The 27,390-nt window shown below is 47.3% G+C and overlaps 1 protein-coding gene across 5 annotated transcripts in view; it reads left to right on the top strand.

The window, feature by feature from the left end:
* Positions 1 to 27,390, top strand: part of PTPRM (protein tyrosine phosphatase receptor type M) — a gene marked incomplete at both ends in the record, with an annotated part of 778,612 nt that overhangs the window by 747,420 nt on the left and 3,802 nt on the right. For all 5 annotated transcript variants that reach the window (XM_080714509.1, XM_080714510.1, XM_080714511.1 and 2 more), the window contains 6 exons: positions 1,931 to 2,080; positions 4,259 to 4,432; positions 6,068 to 6,199; positions 10,399 to 10,524; positions 13,329 to 13,492; positions 19,201 to 19,336. In XM_080714509.1, coding sequence (XP_080570635.1) covers positions 1,931 to 2,080; positions 4,259 to 4,432; positions 6,068 to 6,199; positions 10,399 to 10,524; positions 13,329 to 13,492; positions 19,201 to 19,336 — 882 coding nt within the window. The remainder of the gene's footprint in view (positions 1 to 1,930; positions 2,081 to 4,258; positions 4,433 to 6,067; positions 6,200 to 10,398; positions 10,525 to 13,328; positions 13,493 to 19,200; positions 19,337 to 27,390) is intronic.

The raw sequence follows: 27,390 nt of genomic DNA on the forward strand, positions 1-27,390 counted from the left end.
CTCATCCTAAAACCTCTGCCCAGTGGCCTGGTGTCACGGGAATCTGCCCATTTTCTAGAAGTGCCCTGTACCAAGTAGGAATTCCATGGATAGAAATTCCAGGTGTATCAGGAATTTAAGTTTTTGAGAAGTGTTACACCCTGCTCCTGGGACATTCATATTCTTATTAATATCTGATGATTTTAAGTATGCTTTATAACCCATCACACAGAAAGTGATTCATGAAGCAGAGTAAACAGGAATCCCTTATGTTTTGATTGCGCATTACAGTTTATAAAAGCCACCGGTAAACCTAATCTCAATATTTTAGCTAACGTAAAAATAACAATCTACATATGCTGTTTTCATGGTCTCTTTTCCTTTAGACTAGGCATGCTTTGTTTTAAAGATAATAAAGGAAAGTTTATTTATAACATTTATTTATTTTTTGTGTGTGTGGTACTGGGATGGAACCCAGGGGCATTCTCCCTCTGAGCAACACATCCAGCCCTATATTTTTTTTATTTTTTATTTTGAAACAGGGTCACACTGAGTTGCAAAGGGCCTAAGTAACTGAGGCTGTCCGCAAACCGTGATCCTCCTGTCCCATCCTCCCAAATGCTGGTATTACAAGTGTGCACCACACTCCTTCTTCTTCTTCTTCTTCTTCTTCTTCTTCTTCTTCTTCTTCTTCTTCTTCCTCTTCCTCTTCCTCTTCCTCTTCCTCTTCCCCTTCCCCTTCCCCTTCCCCTTCCCCTTCCTTCCCCCCTTCTTCTTCTTCTTCTTCTTCTTCTTCTTATTATTATTATTATTATTATTATTATTTAGAGGATTGAACCCAGAAGATTCTACCTCTGAGCTATACACCCAGCCCTTTTTAATTTTTTATTTCAAAAGAGAGTCTTGTTAAGTTGTTGAGAAATATTACATCGCTAAGTTGCTGAGGCTGACCTCGAACTTAGGATTCTTATGTCTCAGCCCCCTGAGTACAGGAATAACAGGTGTGCGCCACCATTCCCAGTAATCAAATTTGTTTTAAATGTACTGTATAGTTCATGTGTTGCTACAGTGTATCTTCACTCTTTCTTTCTGAGTTGTTATCGGGAGGGAGCTATTTTTGAGAATTAAAAGTCTTGTCTATAGAAAGTAATGGTAATAATTATAACATTTTAACATTTCATATAACTAAAGATCAGTAATAAACCTGGCAAAACTCTACTAGTTAATTATAGAGAAAGTCAATGGGAAGTCAGAATTAAAGAACCCATTTTTGCGCGTGTTTGTTTTTTGCAGTGCTGTGGATCAAACCCAGGCCTTGTGTGATTAGACAAACACTCTTAGCACTGAGCTACGCACCCAGCCCTAGAGGACCCATTTTTAAACTGTGGACGTATTGTACACATGTTGAGAGCTCTACTCTGGACTTACGAGAGCTTTCATCATAATCATGTTAATTAATGTTTTGAAAGAAGCAGCTCCCAATGTTCAGAACTGTTTGTCCTCAGAGCAATATCAGAATCCCCGGGACCTTCTTTGCCCTATTTATTTGGCTAGTGAATTGTCTTTTCAACATGGACAGATGAAATTGTGCTCCTTCCAAATTCCCAAGATGAGCGTTTCGGGGGCATTCAAGCCACTGCTGCTGGAGTATCGGGGCGCCTGCTCAGGGGTGCATCGGCGTGTGCTTGGCTTGTGGGTTGCTCTGCACAAAATCTACTTTGTCTCTCTTTCCATGGTGATGCCAAGAGCTGGCAGCTGTCACATGCAAGGGCCAGGATTAGTGACCCTGGAAAACGCAGACCCCCCAGCCAAAGCCCTCGAGCTTGTTTCTGTGTAGGGCAGGTTATTCCATCATCTTGGTATCGTGGGGTTACATCTGGCGGTGTCTGCCCTCCTCCAGCACTCTGGGTACTGAGTTCTCCACGACTAACTACCGCCTCTGCTTCTCCAGGAGCAGTATGTATTTATCCACGATGCCATCCTGGAAGCCTGCCTTTGTGGAGACACCTCCGTCCCCGCTTCCCAAGTTAGGTCTCTGTATTATGACATGAACAAACTGGACCCACAGACAAATTCCAGCCAGATTAAAGAGGAATTCCGGGTAAGTTATGCCAAAGGCAGAGGCCCTTGGCTGTGACTTTGCTCCTTAGGAAGTGTCCCAAGGTCGGCTCCTGAACCCTTGAACCCACAGTGGCCGCCTCAGCCTTCGCACTTGACATCTGGGGCCAGGCAAGGCTTTGTTGTGATGTTTTTCTTATAGGACGTTTAGCGGTACCCCTGGCTTTGATCCTCTAGATGTCTCTAACAGAGCCCCGTGCACAGCCTGGGCAGACATTACCAAATGACCCCAGGGAAGGACAGGAAAATTACCTGGTTGCAAACCACTGGTCTTTTTTTTCTTTTTTGGTACTGAGGATTGAACCCAGAGGCATTCTACCTCTAAGCTACACTCCCAGTTCTTTTGAAATTTTATTTTTGAAGCAGGTTCTTGCAAAGTTGCCTAGGCTGGCTTCAAATCCTTGATCCTCCTGCTTCAGCCTCACAAGTCTTGCAGTTACAGGCTTGTGCCACCGTGCCTGGTGCAAAACACACCACTAGTCTTAACAGTCATTTTATTTGTGGAAACCAAGGGAATTCTACCTCCAAGCTACACTCCCAACCCTATTTTTTATTCTTTATTTTAAAACAGGGTCTCACTGAGTGGCAAAGGGCCTCACTAAGTAGCTGACCCTGTCCGCAAACTGCGATCCCCCTGTCTCAGCCTCCTGAATGCTGGGATTACAAGCGTGTGCCACCACGCCCAGCTTTTAACAGTCCTTTTGATTTCAAGTAGGCACAAGTTGTTCCCAACACCGGGGCCCTTTGTACGCAGTGTAACTGAATACGGTGCAGGCACAACATGCTTCCCGGGCACAGTTCTTCACTGTGCTTCCTGTCATACCTGGCTCTAGGCCAACCTTCCCCATCATACCCTTCCCAGAATCCCAGAGTGCAGGTCAGGTTGGACTCCACAGCACTTAATCCCAGGGATCAGCCCTGATCCTTAGGCCTCAGCCCTGCCCCTATGTCTGACAGGCGCTATCTGTGAACAAAATCCACGGAGAAAGATAATAAGTCTAACTTGGGGGAAGTTCAAGGAGTGGGAGGGGGCCTCTTGTAGTCCGCAAATGCTCTGTGCACCCACCTCCTTCCTCTTGTGCCCTTTTAATAAATTTTAATCACGTTATTTCACTTAAAGCACTAAAGTGTTCTGCGGCTTTGCTTTCTGTTCTGAAAATATTAAATGGAAAAATCTGGAAATAATTCATAAAGTGGCCATTAGGTGTTGGGGTTCTGTTTTGTCATTTCGCTTTGTTGTGGTTCTGGGGTTGAATCCAGGGTATTCTGCCTCTGAGCTACAATGCAGCCCTGTTTTATATTTTAACTTAAAATGGTTCTCCTTATGTTGCTGAGGGCGTTGCTAAGTTTCTGAGGCTGGCCTTGAACCTGCAATCCCTGTCTCAGCCTCCCGAGCCCTGGGGTTCAGGCATGGGCCACCACATCAGGCTAGTCTTTAAGTTTACTTTCTTTCTTTTTTTTCTTTCTTTTTGCAGTACTGGGGGTGGAACCCAGGGGCATTGTACTCCCAAGCTACACCCCCGCCCTAATTTTTAAGTGTTTTTATTTATTCATTTATTTATTTATTTTGTTTGGTGTGTGTGTGTGTGTGTGTGTGTGTGTGTGTGTGTGTTACTGGGGATGGAACCCAGGGGCATTCTACCTCCAAGCTACACCCCCGGTCCTATGTTTTAGAGTTTTTATTTATTTTATTTTATTTTTTTTGCGGGTCTGGAGATGAAACCCAGGGGTGTTTGACCTCCAAGGTACACCCCTGCCCTGCTTTTTATTCTTTATTTTAAAACAGGGTCTCACTAAGTTGCAGAGGGCCTCACTAAGTAGCTGAGGCTGTCTGTGAACCACGATCTTCCGGTCTCAGCCTCCCAAATGCTGGGATTACAAGCATGTGCCACCACCCTGGTGAGTTGCAAAGGGCCTCACTAAGTAGCTGAGGCTGTCCTTGAACCGTGATCCTCCAGTCTCAGCTTCCAGAATGCTATATTACAAGCTTGAGCCACCAGGCAGGCTTTCTTTTGTTCTTAAATGGCACATGGTAATGCAGACATTCCTGTATGGAGCGAGGTTTCCACACATGCATTCATTCTGTGATAAAGCATGAAACCCCGTTATTGGTGGCCGCTTGGCTGACCCCGAGGCCACGCCTCGTTCCTTTGTCCCCTAGACCCTAAACATGGTGACCCCAACGCTGCGGGTTGAAGACTGTAGCATCGCGCTGTTGCCCAGGAACCACGAGAAAAACCGGTGCATGGACATCCTGCCCCCGGACCGCTGCCTGCCCTTCCTCATCACCATCGACGGGGAGAGCAGCAACTACGTCAACGCCGCCCTGATGGACGTAAGCGCCCTCCCTCGGGAGGAGGCAGGGAGGCTGGCCGGGCCTCCCGCGGCTCCTCTGCTCCCGCCTCCTTCAAGAGGCGCACTGTCTTCAACAATTAACGCAGAGTCCAGACGCCACGTGGGCCTGTGTGCAGGGCAGATGTCCACTCGCCCAAGGCCACTTGTCCCTGAAGTATTGCTGAAGGCAACATGCAAGGTTTTCTCCCTGGGCACTTACGTTTTTCAGTCTTCTGGCCTGGGAGCCAGAGACAGCTGTTGAGGTTCAGCAGGAAAATGGGGTGCTGTGGCTGGGAGCACCGGTGCAGCTTCCTTTCCTCCTAACTTTCTTTGTTTGTTTGTTTGTTTGTTTGTTTGTTTGTTTGTTTTTGCGAGTCTGGGGATGGAACCCAGGGGCACTGGACCTCCAAGCTACACCCCAGCCTCTATTTTTTATTCTTTATTTTTGAAACAGTGTCTCACTGAGTTGCAAAGGGCCTCACTAATTAGTACTGAGGCTGTCCTCAAACTGCAATCCTCTGGTCTCAGCCTCTCAAATGCTGGGATTACGAGCATGCACCACCATGCCCGGCTTTCGGCTTTTAACAGTCACGTTCATTCCTTTTTTTTTTTTTTTTTCCCTGCAGTAACCAGTGATGGAACCCAGGGGCCTTGTACCTCCAGGGTACACCCCCAGCCCTATTTTTTAGTCTTTTTAATTTATATTAAAACAGGGTTCAGTGAGTTGCAAAGGGCCTTACTAAGTAGCTGAGGCTGTCCATGAACCAAGATCCTCTGGTCTCTGCCTCTCGAATTCTGGGGTTACAAGCGTGCGCCACCACGCCCGACTTATTATTTATTTCCTGCGGTAATGGGGATGGAACTCAGGGACATTCTACCTCTGAGCTACACCCCCAGCCCTATTTTTTATTATTTTTTTTGAAACAGGGTCTCACTGAGTTGCAAAGGGCCTCACTAAGTAGCTGAGGCTGGCTGCGAACCCTGATCTTCCTGTCTCAGCCTCCCGAATGCTGGGATTACAAGCGTGCGCCACCAAGCCCGGCTCTTTTCTCCTAATTTAGACAGTAATTCACATGGGAAGGGCATACGATTAATGCCTCCCTCCCGTCAGTTTGCTTTCTTCTTATGGTTCCATTAATGGGAAAAGTAAATGAATATTTTCAATGCTAAAGTGGACATTTTAATTATATTGGTGTGGTGTAGTCAAAGAGTACTCCAGAGCTGAAAATATAAAAGCATGTGTATCCTTCCTAGCAGGAATAAGTAACACCATCACATTTATTTATTTACAAGCAAATGACTATCAGGAAAAGCAGAGCTATTTTCATTACACATAATTTTAACATAAATCTTCTCCCCTTAAATAATGTATAGCGTCAATCCTGACGATCAGAAACATCTTTAAAATGGTTAAGAGACACTACATTCTCTGGATATCAAAATGAGAGTATTTTATTCTTGCTAGTACACAGATAAGTTCACATGTGGTTCATTTTGGTGCTGACAGTGGTACTAGAATTCAACGATGGCTAAATATGTCCAGCGTTTTGTGGCACACATTTCCATGTCCACAAAACAGATCGCTCCCTTCGCGTTTCCCTGGGTCTACTTGGGTCTCTCTTGTTTATATTCGCAGAGCTATAAACAGCCTTCGGCATTCATAGTCACCCAGCATCCCTTGCCAAACACGGTCAAGGACTTCTGGAGACTGGTCCTGGATTACCACTGCACATCCGTAGTTATGCTGAACGACGTGGACCCTGCCCAGGTGAGACGCCTCGCGGCAGGGCTCACGCCCGCCAAGGAGCCAAGTCCGTGTGCGGTTTCGTTGTTTGGTGTTTCGTTCATTTATTTACTTTCTGCACAGGCCCTGGGCCAGGGTTTGAATGCCGGTTTATGATGGAGAATTAGGAATACTGAAATTGAAAACCAGGTGGAATTGAGGTCTAAAGAGTAAAGTGCATAGGAACCAAAAGACAGGCTGAAGTCCTAGACAGGGGCTTTGACTTGACGAGGCAAGTGTGGTTAAGACTCAGGCCCTTCCCAAAGGACGGAAACACACAGGAGAGAGACAGGAGTCCTGGGCAGAGGCCAAGCTGAGCAGGAATCCCAACACCTGGAGGCAAGAACAGGGCGAGCACGCCTCCTGAGGGCAGCGGAGGAAGGACGTGACCATGGCTCCCTCCCCGGGGCCCCTGTGCTTCCCGGGAGGACACTCCTGACCCTGCAGGTGTGGGGACGGGGGCAGTGGAGACCACCAAGCAAGTTGAAACGGTTTCATCAACTCTTGGTGAATGTGTTTGCGGACAGCCTCAGCTACTTAGCGAGGCCCTTTGCAACTCAAGTGAGACCCTCTTTCAAAAATAAAAAGACTGAAAAATAGGGCTGGAAGTGTAGCTCAGAGGTAGAATGCCTCTGGGTTCCATCCCCAGTACTGCAAAACAAACAAACAAACAAACAAATATTTTTTAAAAGGGGATAAACGTGAATGTGGAGATAAGAGAAGCTGAGAATGATGGTTGGGGTTCTTATGTAGCTTCTCCTAGACAGAAAAAGAGGGAGCGCTGGGCGGGGGAGGGGGGTGCGGCTGACCATCGTGGGGTGAATGCCGTTTCTTGGACCAGCTGTCAGAGAGGATGAGCGCCAGGCCCGTGGGAGGTGAAGCCCGTGACCCACTGCACCACCACGGCGGCGGGTTTTAGGGACAGTTCAAAGTCAGCACTTTTTAAGGATAATCTTCCTCTGGAGCACACTTAATTTCCTGTTTAGTAGAGACAAATTCTTTTTAAAAAAAAAAGAAGAAGAAGAGAAAAGTCTGAAGTATCTAAGCATCCAAATGGAACACGATGCCTTCTTCCTAAAAGTCTGTGTTACAGAACCCAGGGGCCTGTTATCCCAGTATTTCATACTCTTGGAGACTGAGGCAGGAGGATTGCAGGTTTGAGGCTGGCCTCAGGAGCTTAGCTAGAAGACTCTCAGCAACTCAGTGAGACCCTGTCTCAAAATTAAAATTTAGCCGGGCGTGTTAGCTCACACTTGTCATCCCAGCACTCAGGAGGCTGAGACCCGAGAATCCCGGTTCATGGACAGCCTCAGCTACTTAGCGAGGCCTTTCGCTACTCAGTGAGATCCTGTTTCAGAAATATAAAGGCTAAAAAAATTGGGCTGGGAATGTAGCTCGGAGGTACGGTGCCCCTGGGTTCCATTCCCAGTATAGCAAAAAAAAATAAATAAATAAATAAATAAATAAAAATAGAAAAGAATGGGGTATACCTCCGGGATAGAATGTCCCCTGCCTGGGCTCAGTCACCAGTAATTAACACACACACAGAGTCTATACTCTTGGCCTCAATCTGCAGTATGTGGCACGGACATTCAGTTTTCATTTTTCTAAGGTTTTTAAATATGTTTGAAGTGCTACATTATATTGGTGAGGCTCTCACCCGAAAGCTCATTAATGAAATAATAATGATAATCCTTGTTCTCACCTAACCCTTTTAGTTTAAGAAGCTTAAATATTTCAGAAGTCTTCCCTGCCGGTGTTCTTGGACAGACTACAGCCATTTATAAAGAAACCACAATTTGAAACAGAACCAGGATCCGGACGTTTTTATTTTCAGAGCCCCAGGTTAAATTTCACCGGTTCAAGATCCTTTTTTATACTTTTACTGGTGCACCATAATTACCCATCATAGTGAGATGCTAAGCGGTCCAAAGGCACATGTTATTAGTGCGAAGGTAGAGCATGATGTCAAAGCACTTATTCCATGTTTAGGAGCATTTTGCCAAATTGAACCCTGAAATGTGGCAATACTGTTAGTGAACAGGACATCACTGACTCCAGAACGTTCTTCACGAACACCACCATTTGAATTCTCAAGCTGCCTTCTAAACCCAAGCTGTCTGGATTCCAACCAAGCCTTGGCTGACCAGTGGCAGGAAAGACGGAACCGATTTTCAGAGTGGGAAGAAAGAGGCTCCTGGGATTCGGTCTTTTAGCAAACACTAAACTGTGCATTGAACTTCAAGGCTTTGCAGCTGTACGCGGCTAGCACTCAACTATTTTAAGTATTTATAGAGCTGGTTTATGGATGTGTTATGCACCATTTAAGCCATTTTCTACATGGTTTCCTTGGGCAGAATGGAGGATGCGCGATGCCAAGAACCAGGCGCCAGCCCAGGCCATTCATATTTCTTCGGTGTAAATGACAAGCTTTTGATCAGGCGTTTGAATCGAGAAAGCAAACAGAAAGCAGGGCCGGCTCGGGCTGCAGAGAAAACGGGCGGAACAGACCAAATGGGCGAGTCACAGCTTTCACCCCATCTCGTGCTCCCCATCATCGCGCTGTTGATTCACACAGCGGGTACCTGGGGTATCAGAGAGAAAGGAAGCAGGCCTGCTATGGTTTGACAAGGCAGTTCAGTAACTTGTCATCAGAAAGCGCTGATGAGGAAGGAGAGACTTCATAGAGGCATTATTTTAAAATAAACACAGTTTCTAAAATACCATACACTTAGCTAACATCAAAACTGCCCCTAGTTATCCGTGTGTGTGTGTGTGTGTGTGTGTGTGTGTGTGTGTGTGTGCGCGCGCGCGCGCATGCACTAGGGACAGAGCGGAGGGACATTTTACCTCTGGGCTATACCTACATCCCTCTTTTTATTTTTAAGTAGGGTCTAAGTTGCTGAGGCTGGCCTCAAACCTGTAGCCCTCCTGTCTCAGCCTCTCAAGTACTGGGATTATGGGCTTATGCCACTGCACCTGTTTCTACTTTCATTTTTAATTAAAAAATAAGGCCCAACCTTTTAACTTCTCTATAATGGAGAAAGAGAAAGACATGGCGGTTTCTACTGACGCACTGTTAACTGAGAATTTATCTTGCAGTCTTGGATCTAAATCAACCATTGTGTGACATTTGATTTTAAACATTTGATTTCAACAGTGATGTTTTAAATCCTTTGGAAAATAAAAGTCATCAAAAGGAAAAAAGGAAATTCAGTAGAGTCTCCTTTTTTGAAACATCATTTTGCTTAAAATGGGGTGACACGTTTTGAATCATGGGTCTACCGAAACAGGCTGGAAAATAATGAAGTCGTTCCATTCTTGCCTTACCACAAGCCGTCTGTCCTTCAGGCAAATCAAAAAGACTAAAGTTAAGCCCTGCTCTAAAAGAAGTCACTTGGAAGTACTAAGTCCCAAAGGAAGTTTAATTTCAAACTTCAAATGCCTATGAAGTCTTCGGGGATTTAAGAAAGATTTTTGAAGAGAAAAGATCTTAGGAATTCTTGCTACCTGACTGCCTCTAAGTTTAGAAAGTCTTCCTTTTTGGGGGGCCGCAAATACAAGCACCCTTGACTAAGCCATCATAGCCCACGCCGCTCCTGCCCGCTGACTTGGGTATCACCTTGTGCAAAGGTTCTAGTTACCCTGTAGCACAAACCCCTGGTGTTCGAGACTCCAGGAAATTGTCTTTTTAATCAGAGATACCTCTGGGTAAAATGGCAAAGCTTTTATTCTTAGGACACCAGGGGTCCTAGGCCTGAGCCGGGAGAGCTTGGGCCAGAAGAAGAAAACTGCAGCCCCGGGTTCTGAATCTTGTCACAAATAGCCTCATCCCCAAAGCCCAGCTGGGGTGGAGGGAGAGCTGGGCATTAACGGTGTGTGTCTCCCCCACGGCCTAAGGGCCTCTGCAGCAGTCACAGACCTCAGGAAGAGATGTAGGAAGCAGATCCGTGACTCCCATGGAAGCATGGTAGAGAGGGCGGCAGGAGTGGGAGGGTGGAGTGAGAACCAGTTAACAAGGAAGTCCTGACATCTGCTTAATGGGAGTAAAGGAGGAAGGAGAAGAAAAGGGAGGAAATCAAAGAAGTCTTGAGGATCACGGGGTGTCAATACTAACCTTATCCAGACTGCAAGGGTAAATTTATCCTTCTAATTAACCTGCTGTTTCTGTATTTTTGATGCAGTTGTGTCCACAGTACTGGCCGGAAAACGGGGTCCACAGGCACGGCCCCATCCAGGTGGAATTTGTGTCAGCTGACTTGGAGGAAGACATCATCAGCAGGATATTCCGTATTTATAATGCAGCCAGAGTAAGGGCGACCTGCACTGCTTGTTCCTGGGCCTTCCTCGGGTTCCCTTGCTTTGGTGTTAGCGTACCCTCTCTGTGTCGGTTACTCTTCTGGGAGTTTGGAATGTGTCCGTGAAAAAAACTGAGATTGCTAACTGAAAAGGTGTTAAAGGAAAAAGTTATTCAATGACGGTCCTAAGGCTCAGTAAGGGGGACTTTGTTCAGGAGCTTTGTGATGAGTACAGGTACCACTGCAGTGGGGTCAGGAGTGCACAGGGAGATCGGACTCAACTCTGAATTCTGCATGAGCAGCAGATGGCCAAGGAGTGAGGTGGGGCCACGGATGGAAAATTACCAAGAGGAAACCTCCTGGCCAGGGCGTCTGGCTACCCTACCTGGCAGGATTCTTGCTGAGGATTCGTGGCCAGCCGTCACCTGGGGCTGGTGGGGATGGGTCAGGTATCAAGCCTAGGGTGTTCTTCCTAAATTGACTTGGCAGAGCTCTTCTAAAGCTGCGCTTTACAGGGAACTTTATTGCTTGACTTAAGAAAGGGTTCAGTCAGGAGCCTGACTAAAGTGTGTTCAAGCAAAGAGTCTTGTTAGAAGACAGACAGTACAGAGTAGATATGATAGAAATCATAGTGGATGTAGTGTATTAGAAAGTAAGATATTAGAGAAGTGGGGAGTAGGGGTAGAAGATGCCTGCGTGGGAGGGAATCAAGTCTTTGTTTTAAATACATGCACCGTGTCAGCAAAGTCCAGAGAAAGAAGAGAGTAGCTTTGGGGCTGCCAGGGAGACAGGTTTCGGGCAGAAATGGGGGTCAGTGCAAAGGCCTTGAGGCAAGGATGTGCCTGGGAGCTCCAGGTACCATGGAGGCGGGGTATGGGAGCACCGCAGCAAAGACAAGGAGGAGCAGAGGGAAGGGGAGCGGCTGGGGAGGACGGGGAGCCACTGGGCCTCCCAGACCATGGCCAGCACAGAGCTGCTGCTCAGAAGGCAATAGCCATTGCAGAGTTTTCGTCAAAACTATATGGTATGATTTATAACTTTTTATACTTTTTATTTCTTTTTGACCCACGAGCATTCTACCTCTGCACTACACCCCGTACTTATTTTCTTTTTTTATCTTTTTTTTTTTTTCAGTATCAGGGATGGAACTCAGGGGCATTGTACTTCCAAGTTACACCCCTGCCCCTATTATTATTATTTTTTTATTCTTTATTTCGAAGCAGGGTTTCACTGAGTTGCAAAGGGCCTCGCTAAGTAGCTGAGGCTGTTCGTGAACCATGATCCTCCAGTCTCTGCCCCCCTAATGCTGGGATTACAAGCGTGCACCACCATGCCCGGCTAATCTTTTATTTTGAAATAGGACCTCATTGAATTGCTGGAGCCTTGCTAAATTGCTGAGGCTGGCCAGGAACCTGAGATCCTCCTGTCACTGCCTTTAAGTCCCAGGATTATAGGCATTCGCCACCAGACCCAGTGACTTACATTTTTAAAGGAATACTCTGCCTTTTATGTGGAGGACAGGCTCTAGAGAGACCCATCTGGAGACTGCTAGAAGGACCCGGAGGACCAGCGTCCGTGGTAGGACCAGGTAGTAGCAGCTGCAGCCGTGAGCAGTAGAAAGTCCTCAGCTGTGTTCTGATGACACGCAGAGGATCCCAGGGACTTGGGGATGAGAAAGATGGGGCTGGAAGTCACTGAGCTCTGCAAGGCTGAGGGGGAAGAGCCTTAGATGCATGAGGAGGGTGCTCGCGAGAGGGGTCTGAAGAGGACACAGCAGGCTTAGGGTTCAGCAGTGGTGTTTAACCCATGTAAATGTAGAGAAATATCGCAGGTGAGACAGAGAGAAGGGCCTCAAGACCAGGCCTAGGTGCCTCCATCAGGCAGAGGTCTAGGAGAAAGGGAAGCTGAGACAGAGGAAGACAGAGGGGCGCAGAGGAAGAAGAGCCAACCAAGAAAGCATGCCCATGGGGTTGGAGGGCCCACCTGTCCAAATGCCAGAGGCTGGGCCTGGTGGACTACACCTGTCATCCCAGTACTTGGGAGGCTGCGATTGGAGGATTAGACTTGAGGGCAGCCTCAGCAACTTAGAAAGACCTTTATTCAAACTATATATATATATATATATATATATATATATATATATATATATATATATATATATATATATATATATGGCACAGTTGCGGCTTAGAGGGAGAATGCCCCTGGATTCAATCCCTAGTACCAAGTTAGAAATGCTGTTGAAGGGGCTGTAGACCCAGGTGATGTAGTATGCTAGACTAAAGCCGTGGTCGCTTTGCTAATGTAAACTGTAACACTTTTGAATTGCACAATTTCATTTTAATTATGACTAAGGATCAATTAACTGCAGATATCTTAGTAATATTTATACTCACAGGAAACAGAGTGATCTATATCAAGCTCTGCTGACAAACATCTCTGGGTTGTGGTTTATCCCTTACCTTAAACTTACCTGCAATTAAAATAAAGCCTTTCTCCCCTGTAAGGCACTGGGAGGTCAGTCCTTAGTTTTGATATTTCACTTACCTTTTGCAAAATGCAAAGTATTCTGCTTCGCTCTTATTTGTCTGTGGCCTGTCATTGAAAATGTCTGTCTTTTAATAACCACTTGAGATAAAAAATGATCACTCTTCGGGCCTGTAGAAGCTGCTTTTGCTATTTAGTGGCTGGACTCTGCTTTAATAACGTCCCACATTGATTAGAGGCTCAAGTAGGTAGAATGAGCCCAGGGGAATCAGTCAAGTAAATACGCCTGTTTTCTCTCCACGCCCTGATTGCTGCCTGGCTCTCTCTAGCCCCAGGATGGATATCGGATGGTACAGCAATTCCAGTTCCTGGGCTGGCCGATGTACAGGGACACGCCAGTGTCCAAGCGCTCCTTCTTGAAGCTCATTCGCCAGGTGGACAAGTGGCAGGAGGAGTACAACGGGGGCGAAGGCCGCACAGTGGTGCACTGCTTGTAAGTGCTCCCCAAGCCCTCATCTCGCCTCTCCCAGAGTCCCACACTCAGCTCTCCCTCTATTCCCATCCTCTGTGTCACTGTAAATGGGGGAGAAATGAGTGGCTTCCAGTGAAAGAGAATAACGATAGGTATACTCATTGAAGGTTCATTGGCTTCTCAAGAAAGAAGACGCAGCTGGGCATGGTGGTGCACGCTACCCAGCATCTGGGAGGCTGAGACAGGAGGATCGTGGTTCGAGGACAGCCTCAACTACTTAGTGAGGCCCCTTGCAACTCAGTGAGACCCTGATTCAAAATAAAGAATAAAAAATAGGGCTGGGGTGTAGCTCAGAGGTAGAATGCCCCTGGGCTCCACCCCCAGTGCTGTGAAAAAACAAATGTGAAGTTTGAATAGGGTCTTGGTGTGTCTCCTGACACTGTGACTAATGACCAGGTAATGTATAAACAATAGAGATGTATTTGGGTCACAGTGTGGAGTCTAGGAAGTCCAAGAGCATTTGCTGGGCTCTAATAAGCCCATCCTTGCTGCCTAACAGCATGGCGGAGGCCCTCACCTGGCATGAGAGAACAGCGTGACAACTCAGGCTCTCTTCTTCTTCCCGTAAAACAGCAAGTCACCATGGGGCCTCTGTCCTCACAGGCTTGAATGAAGCTAATTGTTTCCAAAAATCATTCATGTATGACTTTGAGGATTGAGTCTCCAGCACATGAGCGTTGGGGGGCCACATTCAAGCTGTACCAAGTGGTGTTGACCATGTGGCTGGGATTCCCTCACAAAGAAGAGAACACCATGTGGGTGGGTTCTGTGACCTTTCCTGACCCTTGTGGTGGCGGTAGTGGTCGTATTGGGGATCGATCCCAGCCGCATTTTAACTCTGAGCTACACCTTGAGCCTTTTTTTGTTCTGAAACAAGGTCTTGCTAGGTTGCTAAGAGTGTTGCTGTGTTGCTGAGGCTGGTCTCCTGCCTGCAATCCTCCTGTCTCAGCTTCCCAAGTACTGGATGACAGGTGTGTCCCACCACGCCCAACTTCCTCCTGACTTTTGAGAGCCAACTATTTAGGAATTTTCTTCAGGAAACTTTTGAGAAAATTCTTCAGGAATTTTCTGAACTGGTGGCCAAACTGTTGGTGACATCAAGTCATACATTACACCAGAGAAATTGGTAACTACTACACATCAGGGCCTCATCCAGCCCAAACTGGTTTAGATCATGCAACAGTACTTAGTAACTCTATTGGAAATTATGTCAGAGGTTTCAGAGGAACCTTTTCTGCCTTCACGGTTTTTAGAAAAGCGTTTTTTGCCATAGATTATGTGTATTGGGAGAACTGGGTTAGAGCTCCCTGTGGTTTGAACCTAGAATGTCCTCCAAAGCGTCACATGGTAATGAGATAGCGGAAGTTTGGGGAGGTGGCCTAATGAGAGGTCTTTAGGTCATTGGGGGCCTGACCCAAAGAGGGCCTGGATCCCAGTCTCCTCTTTCTGCTCCAAGGAGGGCCCTGAGGTGAGCAGTGTTGTTCTGATACACGGACTCCAAAGCAACAGGGCCAGTCATTCACTGAAACCTCCAAAAATGTGAGCCAGAATAAGCTCGCTCTCCTTAAGAGTTGATTAGCTCAGACATTTGTTCCAGTGACAGAAAGCTGAAGAGCAAGGACTCAGCGTCCTGAAGGGTGACCGGCAGGGTGTCAGCTTTAGCAGGTACTAAACATGAGAACCTCTGCACAGATGGAGCCACCCTACCTGTACACTCAGAGTCATTTGTGGACCTGTAAAAAAAAAAAAAAAAAAAAAAAAGAGGAAACTACCCTCAGGCCACACCCAAACCAGTCCATCACAGTCTCTGTAAGCAGACCTCAGACAGTAGTGTTGGTAAAAATAAAAAACAAGTAAAAACAAATAAAACCTCCTTGATTGGTTCCATGATGCCCAGCCAAGGCTGAGCGCTCCTGCGGAGAGAATGCCATGCTTCCAAAGCACTCTCCTCTGCGACTTCTCATTGGCAGTGATATGTAGCTGATCGTCCAGCTGGAGTTGGCTAAATGGAGCAGGCAATTGAAAAGTCACGGCAGTCAGGGAAGGTGTTTAGAGAACCGGCGGAGACGCAAGGCAGAGGAGTGGCATCCGCACACTCGGTGTGAGTGAGCATCCACAAACTGGCGAGGACGCCCAAGCTCTGCTCCCCACAAACCAACCGAGTTGACATGTCAGACGCGGCTGAGGGCTCAGGGCACTCTAAGCCGGTGCCTAAGTCATGCAGTGCAGTGCCCCCGGGGCCTCCCTGGACGCTCTGAATTCTGCCCTGCCTGTCACCAGTCAAAGCCTTCTGGTGTCTCTTATCCTGCAGGGAACTCATATTCCCTTGAAAGCATCTTAGAAGCCCCCGCAGTGCTTGTCCTTAGTCTGAAGTCCCGTCCCCTAAAGAACAGCGTGTGAGCCCCTCCCTCTTACCGGTCCTCCCTTCCTTCTCATGGAAACCTTTAGAAACCCTTCGTCCACACCCCCATTTTCATCTCTCTAAAGCTCAGCACAGTGTCATGGTGCATGCCTGCAGTCCTAGTACTTGGGAATCCTGAGACAGGAGGATCGCAGGTTCGAGGCCAGCCTCAGCAACTTACTGAGGCCCTCAGCCACTTAGCAAGACCCTGTTTCAAAAGGAGAAATAATGTAGGGCTGAGCGTATATCTCAGAGGTAGAATACTCTGGGTTCAATCCCATTACCATAAAAAAATCCTTTTCTCTAAGTACACATGTAGCTTCTGGTCAGAATAAGATGGGAGGTTTCTCATTCTGAGTCAGTAGAATCCCCAGCAGAGAAAATTAACATTTTAACTAGTTGTCATGAGATCTGTTAGATTTGGGGTCTTTTTTTTTTGTTATTTGTGGTGCTGGGGATGGAACACAGGACTTCATTTACAAGAGGCAAGCTCTCTACCACTATGCTCTCAGTCTAGTATTTTTTTTTTTTTTAGTATTTAAAACTGTTTGTAGCTATCCATCCTTTTACAGCCCCCAACAGCATCTGGATCTGAAAGCAAAACTCAACCACTTCCTGGATTAGTTGCTTCCTAAGGAGGCTGCCACTTAACCCACAGGACTAATCGGCGGTTTCCAGTAGAGGAAATTGAGACCCCAGAAGAAATATAAAGAGAAGGATACAAAGACCCCTAACAATTAACATCACCATAATATGTGTGTCTCTGGTAATGGACTAGTTTGCTATCGTGGACAGTGATGGGCATCTGGGGTTCCTGCCCTCCTGCCCGCCTGACATTCTTTCCCCTTCTTCTGAGGACTAGATTTTTCTTTGAGAACTCTCTCTCACACACACACACACGCACACACGCAGTCTAAGGCCACGATTTCCAAGGGGCTGCCCCGTGCCCTCTTGGCACTGGGTTGGGCGTGACGCCTCGGATGATTTGTGTTTAGATGTATTACACTAAATCTAATTGTGTTTAGATATATTGAAATCTAGGAATATTTTAACTTTGAGAGATAAAGTTAGTCTAAATCAGCATCTTCCAGTCACAGCCAGGAAGAATGCTTTGAAAGCACCATGTTACCCTGTCTGGAATAAGGGCGTCACCTTCAGCATGGTGCAGCGCCACCTATTGGCTGCAGGCAGAGCTCCTGTGTGTGCGCTCTCTGGGTGCTGTGAATGGGATGATGGTTCCTAGGGCTACGGGGCTACTCAGTGCACACACTGTGTGTGTGTGTGTGTGTGTGTGTGTGTGTGTGTGTGTGTGTGTGTGTCTTATAGGTAATGAATAGATGGTAGAATTAAGATATCACCATTTTGAAACTCTTGATGAAAATAACAGAAGTAGACAGTGGTCATCAGGAGCTGTTGGAAGCTTTAGTGTAAAACAAGACATACAGAAATGGAAAAAAATGGGTCTCTAAAACGAAGCCCTTCCATTCACCAGAAGAAATCAATAAGAATGCAAAAAATCAGTGGGAAGAGAATTTTGTAAAAGAAAATTCTTTAAATACATAAATCAACACACACATGTGTATGTATGTATGTATGCATGTATTTGACCAAAGACCCAAAGCCACCATATACAAGAACTCTGACAAATCACCGTCATGAGATGGGCAGCCCAGATCATTAGGTGAAACCTTGACGGCACTTCGTTTTCTGAAAGGCCATCAAAACAGCTAATAAGCATACGAAAAATACGTGACAACATTAGTTTTTAGAAAAATACACATTAAAACAAGGACTAGCCACCACTACACATCCACTGGATGGAGCCGAAATTTTCACAGTGAACAAAGGATGATCCAGGGGGTGAGGCCGTGGAGTCCCAGGGACCCTCTCACACGGCCGGTGAGACCACACGGCCATCACTGCTGGCGGCAGCCTCCCAAGCCTGCTACTCACATATTTTTTGAGCCCGTCCATCCTTCAATATGTGACTCTCGAAATGAGTCGTGCCTCCCAGGACATATTTATAGCAGGTTTAATCCTAACACCTGAAAACCAGAAACAGCTCACTCATCTGCTATTGGATAAGTAAACTATACAGTAATACAGTAGAGTTCTTCTTGGTAAAATAAAAGAACAAAGCAGTGCCGGGCGTGGTGGCGTACGCTTGTAATCCCAGCATTCGGAAGGCTGAGACAGGAGGATCATGGTCCGCGGACAGCCTCAGCTACTTAGTGAGGCCCTTTGCAACTCAGTGAGACCCTGTTTCAAAATAAGGAATGAAAAATAGGACTGGGGGTATAGCTCGGAGGTAGAATGCCCCTGAGTTCCATCTGTAACTGCAAAAAGAAAAAAAAATTTAATTAAAGATGAAGAATGACTTACAGAGGCTAAGGAGACAGGGCAGTCTTGAGCCAGAAAAAGGATATTAGCAAGAAAAAGTTAACCTTTGATAGAGGCATGCGCTTTCAGTAAAAGACATTTTAGTGCAAAAAATTAGGATTTTAGCAATGTTACTTGCCTGGTTTTGATAAAATACTATGTTTATGTAAGATACATCTAGGAAACTGAGTAAACAAGGGAATTCTCTATGCTGTTTTTGCAGTATTTTCTGCATACCTAAAATTAATTGAAAACAATGTTTTTATTTTAAAAAAGAGTATTCACTTTCCTGGCAGACAACAGGTAAGATGTCTATTCACTGAAACTTTTTACCATAGGTCCTTTCTGTAAAAATCAGTGAGGCGAGCCTGCCAGGGTGGTGAAAGCCTGTAATCCCCGTACCTGGGAGGCTAAGACAGAGGAGTCACAGGTTCAAAGCCAACCTCAGCAACTTAGTGAAACCCTGCTCCTTATAATCCCAGTACCTGGGAGGCTAAGACAGAAGGATCATGGGTTCAACGTCAACCTCAGCAAAGTAGTGAAACCTTACTTCAAAACAAAAATGTAAAATAGGACTGGGAGTATAGTCTGGCAGAAAGAATGTCTCTGCATTCAGTCTCCAGTACCACCAAGATAGAAAGAAAAAAACCACGTGTTCTATCATACGACATAGTGGAGGCTCAGCTGAGAACATCCTCCCGCCTGGGGAGCCGTAGCCCAGACACCTGGCTGGCTGCTTTCCATCACTAAAACCAAGAGCTGGCCACGGTAGAGGTTTTGGTGGCCTTTATGGGGACTGGTTCATCAGGATTTTGACAACATGCCTCCACAGCCGTGGCAGGTGCCGCGTGCAGGCAGACGTCCCACAATCTGGTTTCTTCTGTGGCAGGAACGGGGGAGGTCGCAGCGGCACGTTCTGCGCCATCAGCATCGTTTGTGAGATGCTTCGGCACCAGAGAACCGTGGACGTCTTCCATGCTGTCAAGACTCTGAGGAACAACAAGCCCAACATGGTGGACCTCCTGGTAGGAAGCCCTCCGTGCTGCCCGCGGGCACCACGTGCGCCTCAGCCCGCACACCAGCCCCCACTTTGCAGTGACACTGATGCAGACAGGAGGACACTGGTTTTTAAAAGCATAACATAGCGCTCTGCTTGTAGGCCTTTTCTCTCCTTTTCTTTTTCTTTTTTTTCTTTCTCGTCCTCTCCTTGTGTTATTTTTTGCGAGGAGACAGTTTCATTTGAAACGTAGAAAGAGTTGAAACTCACAAGTGAACATCCTTATTCATTTTCCTCCCTGGCAGTGCCTTCCACGCGGCTAAGCACTTAATCTTCGTGGAGAAGAAATAATCATAGCACACGAAATGCCAGATTTCCAAATTATATATTTTATAAATAGCTTAATCGCCTAATATTTATCAAAGCTGTGAATTTTAGTTTGACGTCCAGAATATTGCATTTAATTATGGTGGCCATATCTGAGAAAGGGATTAGGGGAGTGGGGACACGAAGAACGAGGCGCAATTATTTTCGCAGAGTACTTCCTGCAACCTCTCTTTATGTGGAGCCTTGAAATGCCAGCCACGGAGAGGCAAGAATGGGAGTTGAAAGGAGGGAGCTTTTCCATTAGGTTTTTGTGCTGCTCTGTGAGTGGGGGAAGGGTCTCAAGGAAATAGCAGGACTAATCCAGGCTCGGGCAGGGGACGGGGCGGGGGCCAGTGCTGGTGAGCTCAGAAGGCTGTGTCTTACACAGCGTGAGCTTGCAGTTATCTGTAGAGGGGCTGAAGAGAAAGTCTGAGGTGGCACCTGAAGTTGAGGAGGTAGCCAAGGGTCCCGCCACCAATGTACCACGGAGAAGTCATCTCAACGGTGCCCAGAGCCAGACGATTGTGACAATTGATAACCAGCTCCCTGGACAGGACGGAGTCTTATCCAGCGTGAGCCACTCTTCAGGGGCCTCTGCTGTCTGTCCCTGGGTAATGTCTTGTGCTTGGGAGCCGTTCCGCTTAAAGGAGGCATGGTGCTGGCTGTCTGGGGAGCTTGACAGATGTCGGTATTTGTCCAGGTGCGCACCCTCAAAGCCTTCAGAAATTGAAGTTATCACATGAGTCACTGGGGCAATAGAATTATTCCCCACAGTGCCGGCCATCTTCCCTGCCCGTAGGAAGCTCATGGAAGCCCAGACTTCAATCTCAGCTCTGCCACCGATGCAGGTTGGGTAGCCTCAGATGCACGGACTTTGCAACTTTAAGTGTCCCTGAGCAAGGCACTTAACTCCCTTGGATTTAATTTTGTACACTAGGGGCAGTTGTGGCTTAGGAAGGTGATCCAACGTGAACACGTATGTGCCAGTGTTGGGGGCATTGCAAAGAGAAGGGAGGGCGTCAGTGACATGTAGCTGTTGGCTGGGCTTGACTCCTTGTCAGCCTGCAGGAACCAGTTTTTAAGTGAAGGAAGAAGAGGATGCTGAAGCCGTATAGATGCCGTGCTTAGTGTATGCTGGACTCATCTCTGAGCATCCTTCATGTCGTAACAGATATTCTGTGCACGTGGCTAAAGGCCAGCTGATGTGCCTCACCTGTGGATTACTAGACCCAGCAGAGAACTGTCTCCCTCCCTGGGAACGCATGTAAACGGAGAAGATCTCTACCACCATGGACTTCCCAATTTTCTGGGCTCACGGCAGATGAGATAAGAGTAGCCCTGCAGTAGTTTATAGCCTGAGTTAAGAACAGATAAGAAGGCTGGCAGAAGCCAGATGTGGTGGCATACACCTGTAATCCCAGTACATGGGAGGCCGAGACAGGAGAATCACAGGTTCGAGGCCAGCCTCAGCAACTTAGTGAAACCCAGCAACTTAGCAGGACCCTGTTTTAAAATAAAAAATAAAGAATTTCCTCTCCCCCCTCCCATCCCCTCAGTTAGGTCGCCTTATTTGCTCATCTGTAGTATCTCCCTTGTGTAGAGTGCATCCTATGACCCAAACATGAGAAGGAGGGAGGGGCAGGGAATGGGGCAGGAACTGGGTAAGGTTAATTGGGCGAGGTGTACATGTATGCCTTCACCATCTTGCACCCCAATACGATATATGACTATAATGCACCAATAAAAATTAAAAACAATAAATAAATAGAGCTGGGGTGTAGCTCAAGTCCAGCGCCCCAGGGCTCAATCCCCAATACCAAATAAAATAATAATAATAATAATAATAATAATAATAATAATAATAATAATATTGCTCATGCTAGCAGAGAATGAGATTGAAACATTCTGTTTGACACTCTCTGGCCCTTAACCTCACTGACTCAGGGACAGACGTGTGGCTTTCAGACTTTGATTGGTATTCAGGCAGAGCTGACCTTGATAAGAAATGTCACTTCCCTCTCCTGCATCCTGAATTAAGCAGATCATTAAAGTAGACCTTTCCAGGCCTTTCTTCTCAGGGCTGTATCTTTCATCACTCAGAAATTTTTATGGGTAAAAATGATGGGTCCTTTTTCCAGATCAGTGGCGCGGACTACAGCTAGGGGCAGTTCTTCACGGAATGAATGGAGGCTTACGTAGTGAACCAGAAGGGAACTTGTGGTCACAGCCCATTATCCTGTAACTTAGCATTACCTGTAACAACTGACACTCTTATTTTCTATTTTTAAGGTTAAAGGGATCATATTTTATTTTATTTTTATTTATTTTATTTATTTTTTTTTTTTTTTTGGTGCTACTGGGGTTCCTGGAAGCCCTTCTACCTCCGGGCTACACTCCCAGACCTATTTTTTATACTTTTTTTATTTGGAAACAGGGTCTCCTAAACCAGCGCGCACGGCTGGCTTCGAACCTGCGCGATCCTCCTGTCTCTGCCTCCCAAGCGCGGGGATTACAAGCGTGCGCTACCACGCCCGGCTAAGGGATCATATTTTAAGTGCCACATTTTCTTTTTGGTGGTACTCTTCTACCTCCGGGCTACACTCCCAGACCTATTTTATATTTTTATTTGGAAACAGGGTCTCTTAAACCAGCGCGGCTGGCTTTGAACCTGCGCGATCCTCCTGTCTCCGCCTCCCAAGTGCGGGGATTACAAGCGTGCGCCACCACACCCAGTGCCACATTTTTTATTATTCGTTGACACATGATAATTATACCTATTGGTGGGGCACGGAGTGACATTTCAACACATGTACCCAACGTGTAAGGATCAACACATGTACCCAACGTGTAAGGATCAGATCCGGCTAACTGGCGTATCTATCACCTCAGATTCACGTCATTTTTTGTGCCGGGAGCATTCTGAATCCTCTCGAGTTGCTATGTTGAATTATTCAGCTGGTCATTGCCAGCCTCAGTAGCCTACTGTGCCACAGGGCGTCAGGTCCTCCGGCTCATCCCACTGCAGCCCATGCACTTAGGAGTGATTCCACCCGAGGAAATGGGGCTCCGGGCTCGGCAGCGCCACAGCAGCGGCAGTTGCAGGGGCCAGCGGCCGTCTGCTAAGTCCGTCACAGTGACTTTTAGCTCGGGTAACAGACGATAACTGGTGACCCGAAGAAAAACATGTCACGGTGCCCTTTTTAGTGGGTTTGAAGCATCCAGACTGAATAGGAGCACTTGTCATTTGTTTCTGTCTGTGAGTACTTGTACTGAGTTTCATTTTCGTACATGAGTACATTGGCTGAAAGAACTAGCTAATAACTTAGGTCAGGGAGAGAAAATCAAGGATGATTTCAGAGAGCAGAGGAGCTTTTCAGAGTCCTGAGCAAAGAATGTTGACCAGCAACTGCAAAGAGGCTGGTTAAAGCTCAGTGCTCTGAGCTCGTGGGAATGTTGGGACAGGTTCCAGAAAGCCCCCCAGCGCACTTCTGAGCTGGCCGGCCAGGGGGCAGGGCAGTGGGACTGGGGAGCCCGACCTGGGTCCCTCTGGGCTCCTCACTCCACACGTGGAGAAGACGCACAGCCATGGCCCTTCCCTCCCAGAGCACACACGCACTGCAGCCGGGAGAGATGCAGAGAGGCCAGCACAGGCTGCCCCATCTCCTTTCAGCTCTGGTCTAACTCGCTCCTGACTTTGAAAATCCACCCACTGGCGTTGAAGCCTGCCACTCTCGAGGGAGACCCAGAAAGCCCCAAAGGCTGATTTTTTTCCTCATTTTTAGTTTCCAGAGCTCTGGGGAAAAAAGCCAGTGTGGATTGCCAGGAGGCAAAACAATTTAGAACACAAAACTAGATTTTTTTTTTTTAATCTAGCAGGGGCAGCTGTATTTGTCCCTGGGCTTTTGTGGGCCCCGCTTCTAAGTTAGCCATCCCTTCAACCAGCCCCAAGTCCACCTCAAAGACCTGCGTCCCCAGAGGGCAGGCAAGGACAGCAGCCCAGTAGATTGAGATTCAGTCCCCAGCCTGACCTGCTTTGATGCTGCCAAAGCTGCTGAGAGCAGCTGCTCCCACCAGCATTGCCCCTCACACTCTGTCTTCCTGGCTTGGCTTTTGCGGTCCCCAAGGCAGTCTCCACAGACATGCAGCCTCCGGGGCCAGATCTTGCCTAGAGGAGTAGAGTTGGGGTTGGGGGTACTTAAGAAGACTCCCTCTGCCTCCTGAGTGCATTCCCAAGAAGTGAATAGCAATCTCATCTTTCCCCCCATGCCCTCTGCAGGTTTGGCAAGGCTGCCACTTCTAGCCAACAGACACCATAAACCATCATCTGATTTTGAGCCATATGTCAGGGTGGGGAGAGGGCTCCTGACTCTTGATATTCAAATAAGATTGGCCTAAATCCCCAGGAGAAGTCTGGGACCCCACTCAGCGTTTCCAGCAGTGGCCTTGAGGCACCTGGTCTTCATCCCAGCATTTTCCATGGGCCGCCCCCCAGGGTGGAGCGCTCAGGCCTTGGACCACACCTGCCTTTGCCCTTGAGGCCTAGACAGGAGGATCACAGGTTTAAGGCCAGCCACCGCAATTTGGCAAGGACCTCAGCAACTTAGCAAGACCCTGTTTCAAATCACAAAACAAAAAGGGTTGGTGACATAGCTCAGAAGTAGAATGGCCCTGGGTTCAATCCCTACCGTCTGTATATGGCAGAACCTTTGCTAAGGCCCGTAGCCCTCCCTCTTCGATTCTGACCTCCTGGAGGCAGGGGCGGAGACTTCGGCCTGCATCCCACCCTCAGCACCAGCAGAGCTCCTGGCTCCCAGGAGATGCCCAGTATATATTGCTGAGGGTTCGGATATCTCTCTTCCTCCATCCCAGCCTAAACTGTCTCCTACCAGTCTCCCCAGCCTGGAGAAGGCTATGGCTATCTAACCCAACTAAAGAGAGAGCTTTGGTGAAGAAAGCTCTGTACATATTTTTAAAAGAGGCAGCCAGAAGTCATGCCATGGCCCACCACCCATTGTTAGATATGCGCAGCCATCTTTTGAGTAGCAATGAGAAGTTGCTGGCCTCCTGGCATGGAGTGGCTGGTCACTGAGGTGACCTGCGGGAGTCTTGAGCCCAGGGACCCGCCCACAGCTCTCAGCACACAGGACCGCTTCACCTTGCTGGCAGGGCATCAGTCAGGGAGATTTTTCCAGTCTGAACAATCTGTTTGCCACAGCATCCTGCTGACACTCAAAAACAGACTTACTGGGAAGGGAAACTTGCCCCAGGTAAAGGACACACATTGTTCTCTTTGAGTTCTGTAGGTAGATGTGGGGTGTTTGAAGTGCCCAGCCTGACAGTACCAAGTCCCCCTCCCCAGCTCCCCAGACTCAAGCAGCCTGTGCTGACAAAAGGCAGGACTCTGGCCTTTCCCAGCAGGCCCCAGAGCTGTCTGCTGAAGCTCTGGCCTGCCCCCCTCATTGAGCCAGTGGCGACCTGTTTAAAAAAAAAAAAAAAAAAAAAACCTCAGAACCTCACATGGTGGTGCACACCTATAATCCCAGTTCTTGGGAGGCCAAGACAGAGATCACAGATCTGTGGCCATTCTCAGCAACTTAGTGAGAGACCCTGCTTCAAAATAAAAGATTAAAGCCAGGCATGGTGGCGTACACTTGTAATCCCAGCTATTGGGAGGCTGAGACAGGAGGATCGCAGCTCTTGGACAGCCTCAGCTACTACTTAGTGAGGCCCTTTGCAACACAGTGAGACCCTGTTTCAAAACAAAGACTAAAAAATAGGGCTGGGGGTGTAGCTCGGAGGTAGAATAACCCTGGGTTCCATCCCCAGTACCACGTAAATAAATAAATAAATAAATAAATAAATAAATAAATAAATAAATAATAAAATGAGAGTAGGGGTATAGCTGAGTGGTCAGATGTCTCTAAGGTTCAACTTCAAGTACCAAACAAAAACAAACCCTCAGTCTTAGGTCTGGATTCTGATCTCACATCCTGTGTCCTCGCAGGGACCAGAAGCAAGGTCAAGAGTGGGGCCGTTGCCGGGGTCTTGGAGTGGGACCTGAGGTGCCCTAGTGGTGGTCCTAACAAGGATTTAAAGAGGACAGGGAGGCAGAACCCTGTTCCTGGTGCTTCAGGCCCTCAGCCATGTCACCCAAATTGGCAGAACTCAGGACCAGAGCATGGATGTTCTTTATTCCCCCCTAAAATACAGGGATAGCTCCTGTGGCTTAATTATACAGCTCAGAAGCGAGTGAGCAGGCAGAAGAAACTGCAGAGGACAGGCCTGTACCTGGTGATCAAGTGCAATCAATTTCCAGTGCAGAAAGATGTCAGGTGTCTGCGCAGGTGCTCCTGGGAGGAACATGGCACTTTCTGCCCTGTCTGTTCCTTCCCCTTATTTTTCTGATTCGGAAACCAGTCATCACAGACTGGGGATTGGCAGCTTGCTTAGGAGGGATGGGATGGGTGAGTGGGAATTCATTTTGAAAATTATAGTCATGCTTGAGACAGGCAACTTTGTAGACTTGCAGGCAGCCGCTCCTTAGCAGGGAAGCTGGAAATCCTCCTGAGCCTCTGCCCCATATTGTGGCCTGGGGCCGGCAGCCCATGCCCGCCCCCACTTCTTCATATGGTAAGAGGTGGTTCCTAGCCGGGCTTGGTGGCACACACTGTCATCCCAGCACAATGGAGTCTAAGACAGACAACCTCAGCTACTTAGTGAGGCCCTTTGCAACTCAGTGAGACCCTGCTTCAAAATAAAGAATAAAAAATAAGGCTGGGGGTGTGGCTCGGAGGTAGAATGCCCCTGGGTTCCATCCCCGGTACTCACACACACACAAAAAAGAAGATGGCTCCTTCTAGTCATTGAAATTAATTGCAGTTACGTGTACATAATCACTTCTCTGCACAGAGGGATGCGATCTTTTAGATGTTCATGAAAAAGAGGTGTGTCCCTGTGATTCACACACACACACACACACACACACACACAAAACCAGAAGAAATTAGAGCAATTTGTGGCTAGTTTTTCAGCCTGGTGATCTGACAGCATAGCCTTTTAAAATTCTGAAATTCAAATAACTTCTTGTAAATATTCCGAAAATAAGAGTGTCCAATCCGGAAATAATAAAAATACTTGGATGTGAATCAGAAACAACTTCGCCTAGGGTGAGTAATAAGTTTTTCTAGTCGAAGAGTTAGAGGTAAAGGGAAACTTCCACATCTACCGGCATGCCCCGTGTACGGAGGGAGAGAGCTGGTTAGGAGAGCTGCTTGGCTGGTGGGACACTTGGTATTTGCCAGGTAAGAGAAAGTATTTTTGGTGTGTTTTGGGTTTTTTTTTTTTTTTTTTTTTGATACTGGGGTGGAACCCGGGGAATTCTACCTCTGAGCTATTCCCCCATCCCTTTTATTTATTTTTAAATAGGGCCTCATAAGTTGCTGAAGCTGGCCTTCAATCTAGCAAAATCCTCCTGCCTCAGCCTCTCTCACATATGTGATATTACAGTGTGCGCCACCAGCCACCATGCCCAATTCAAAAGTGATCTTTAAACGATTTTATGCCATCAAATCTGCTTTACAGCAAACCAGGAGTTCTGAATGTACAAACGCAGAAGGGAACTTCTGGTCTCCCCCTGCTGTAGGACAAGGCGGGCACTGATTGGCCCATCTCTCAGGGCTCGGCAGAAGGACCTTAGGCTCCTGGTCAGGGTGGAGC

This window comes from Muscardinus avellanarius, assembly GCF_963383645.1.
Source record: "Muscardinus avellanarius genome assembly, chromosome: 17".
Lineage (NCBI taxonomy): Eukaryota > Metazoa > Chordata > Mammalia > Rodentia > Gliridae > Muscardinus > Muscardinus avellanarius.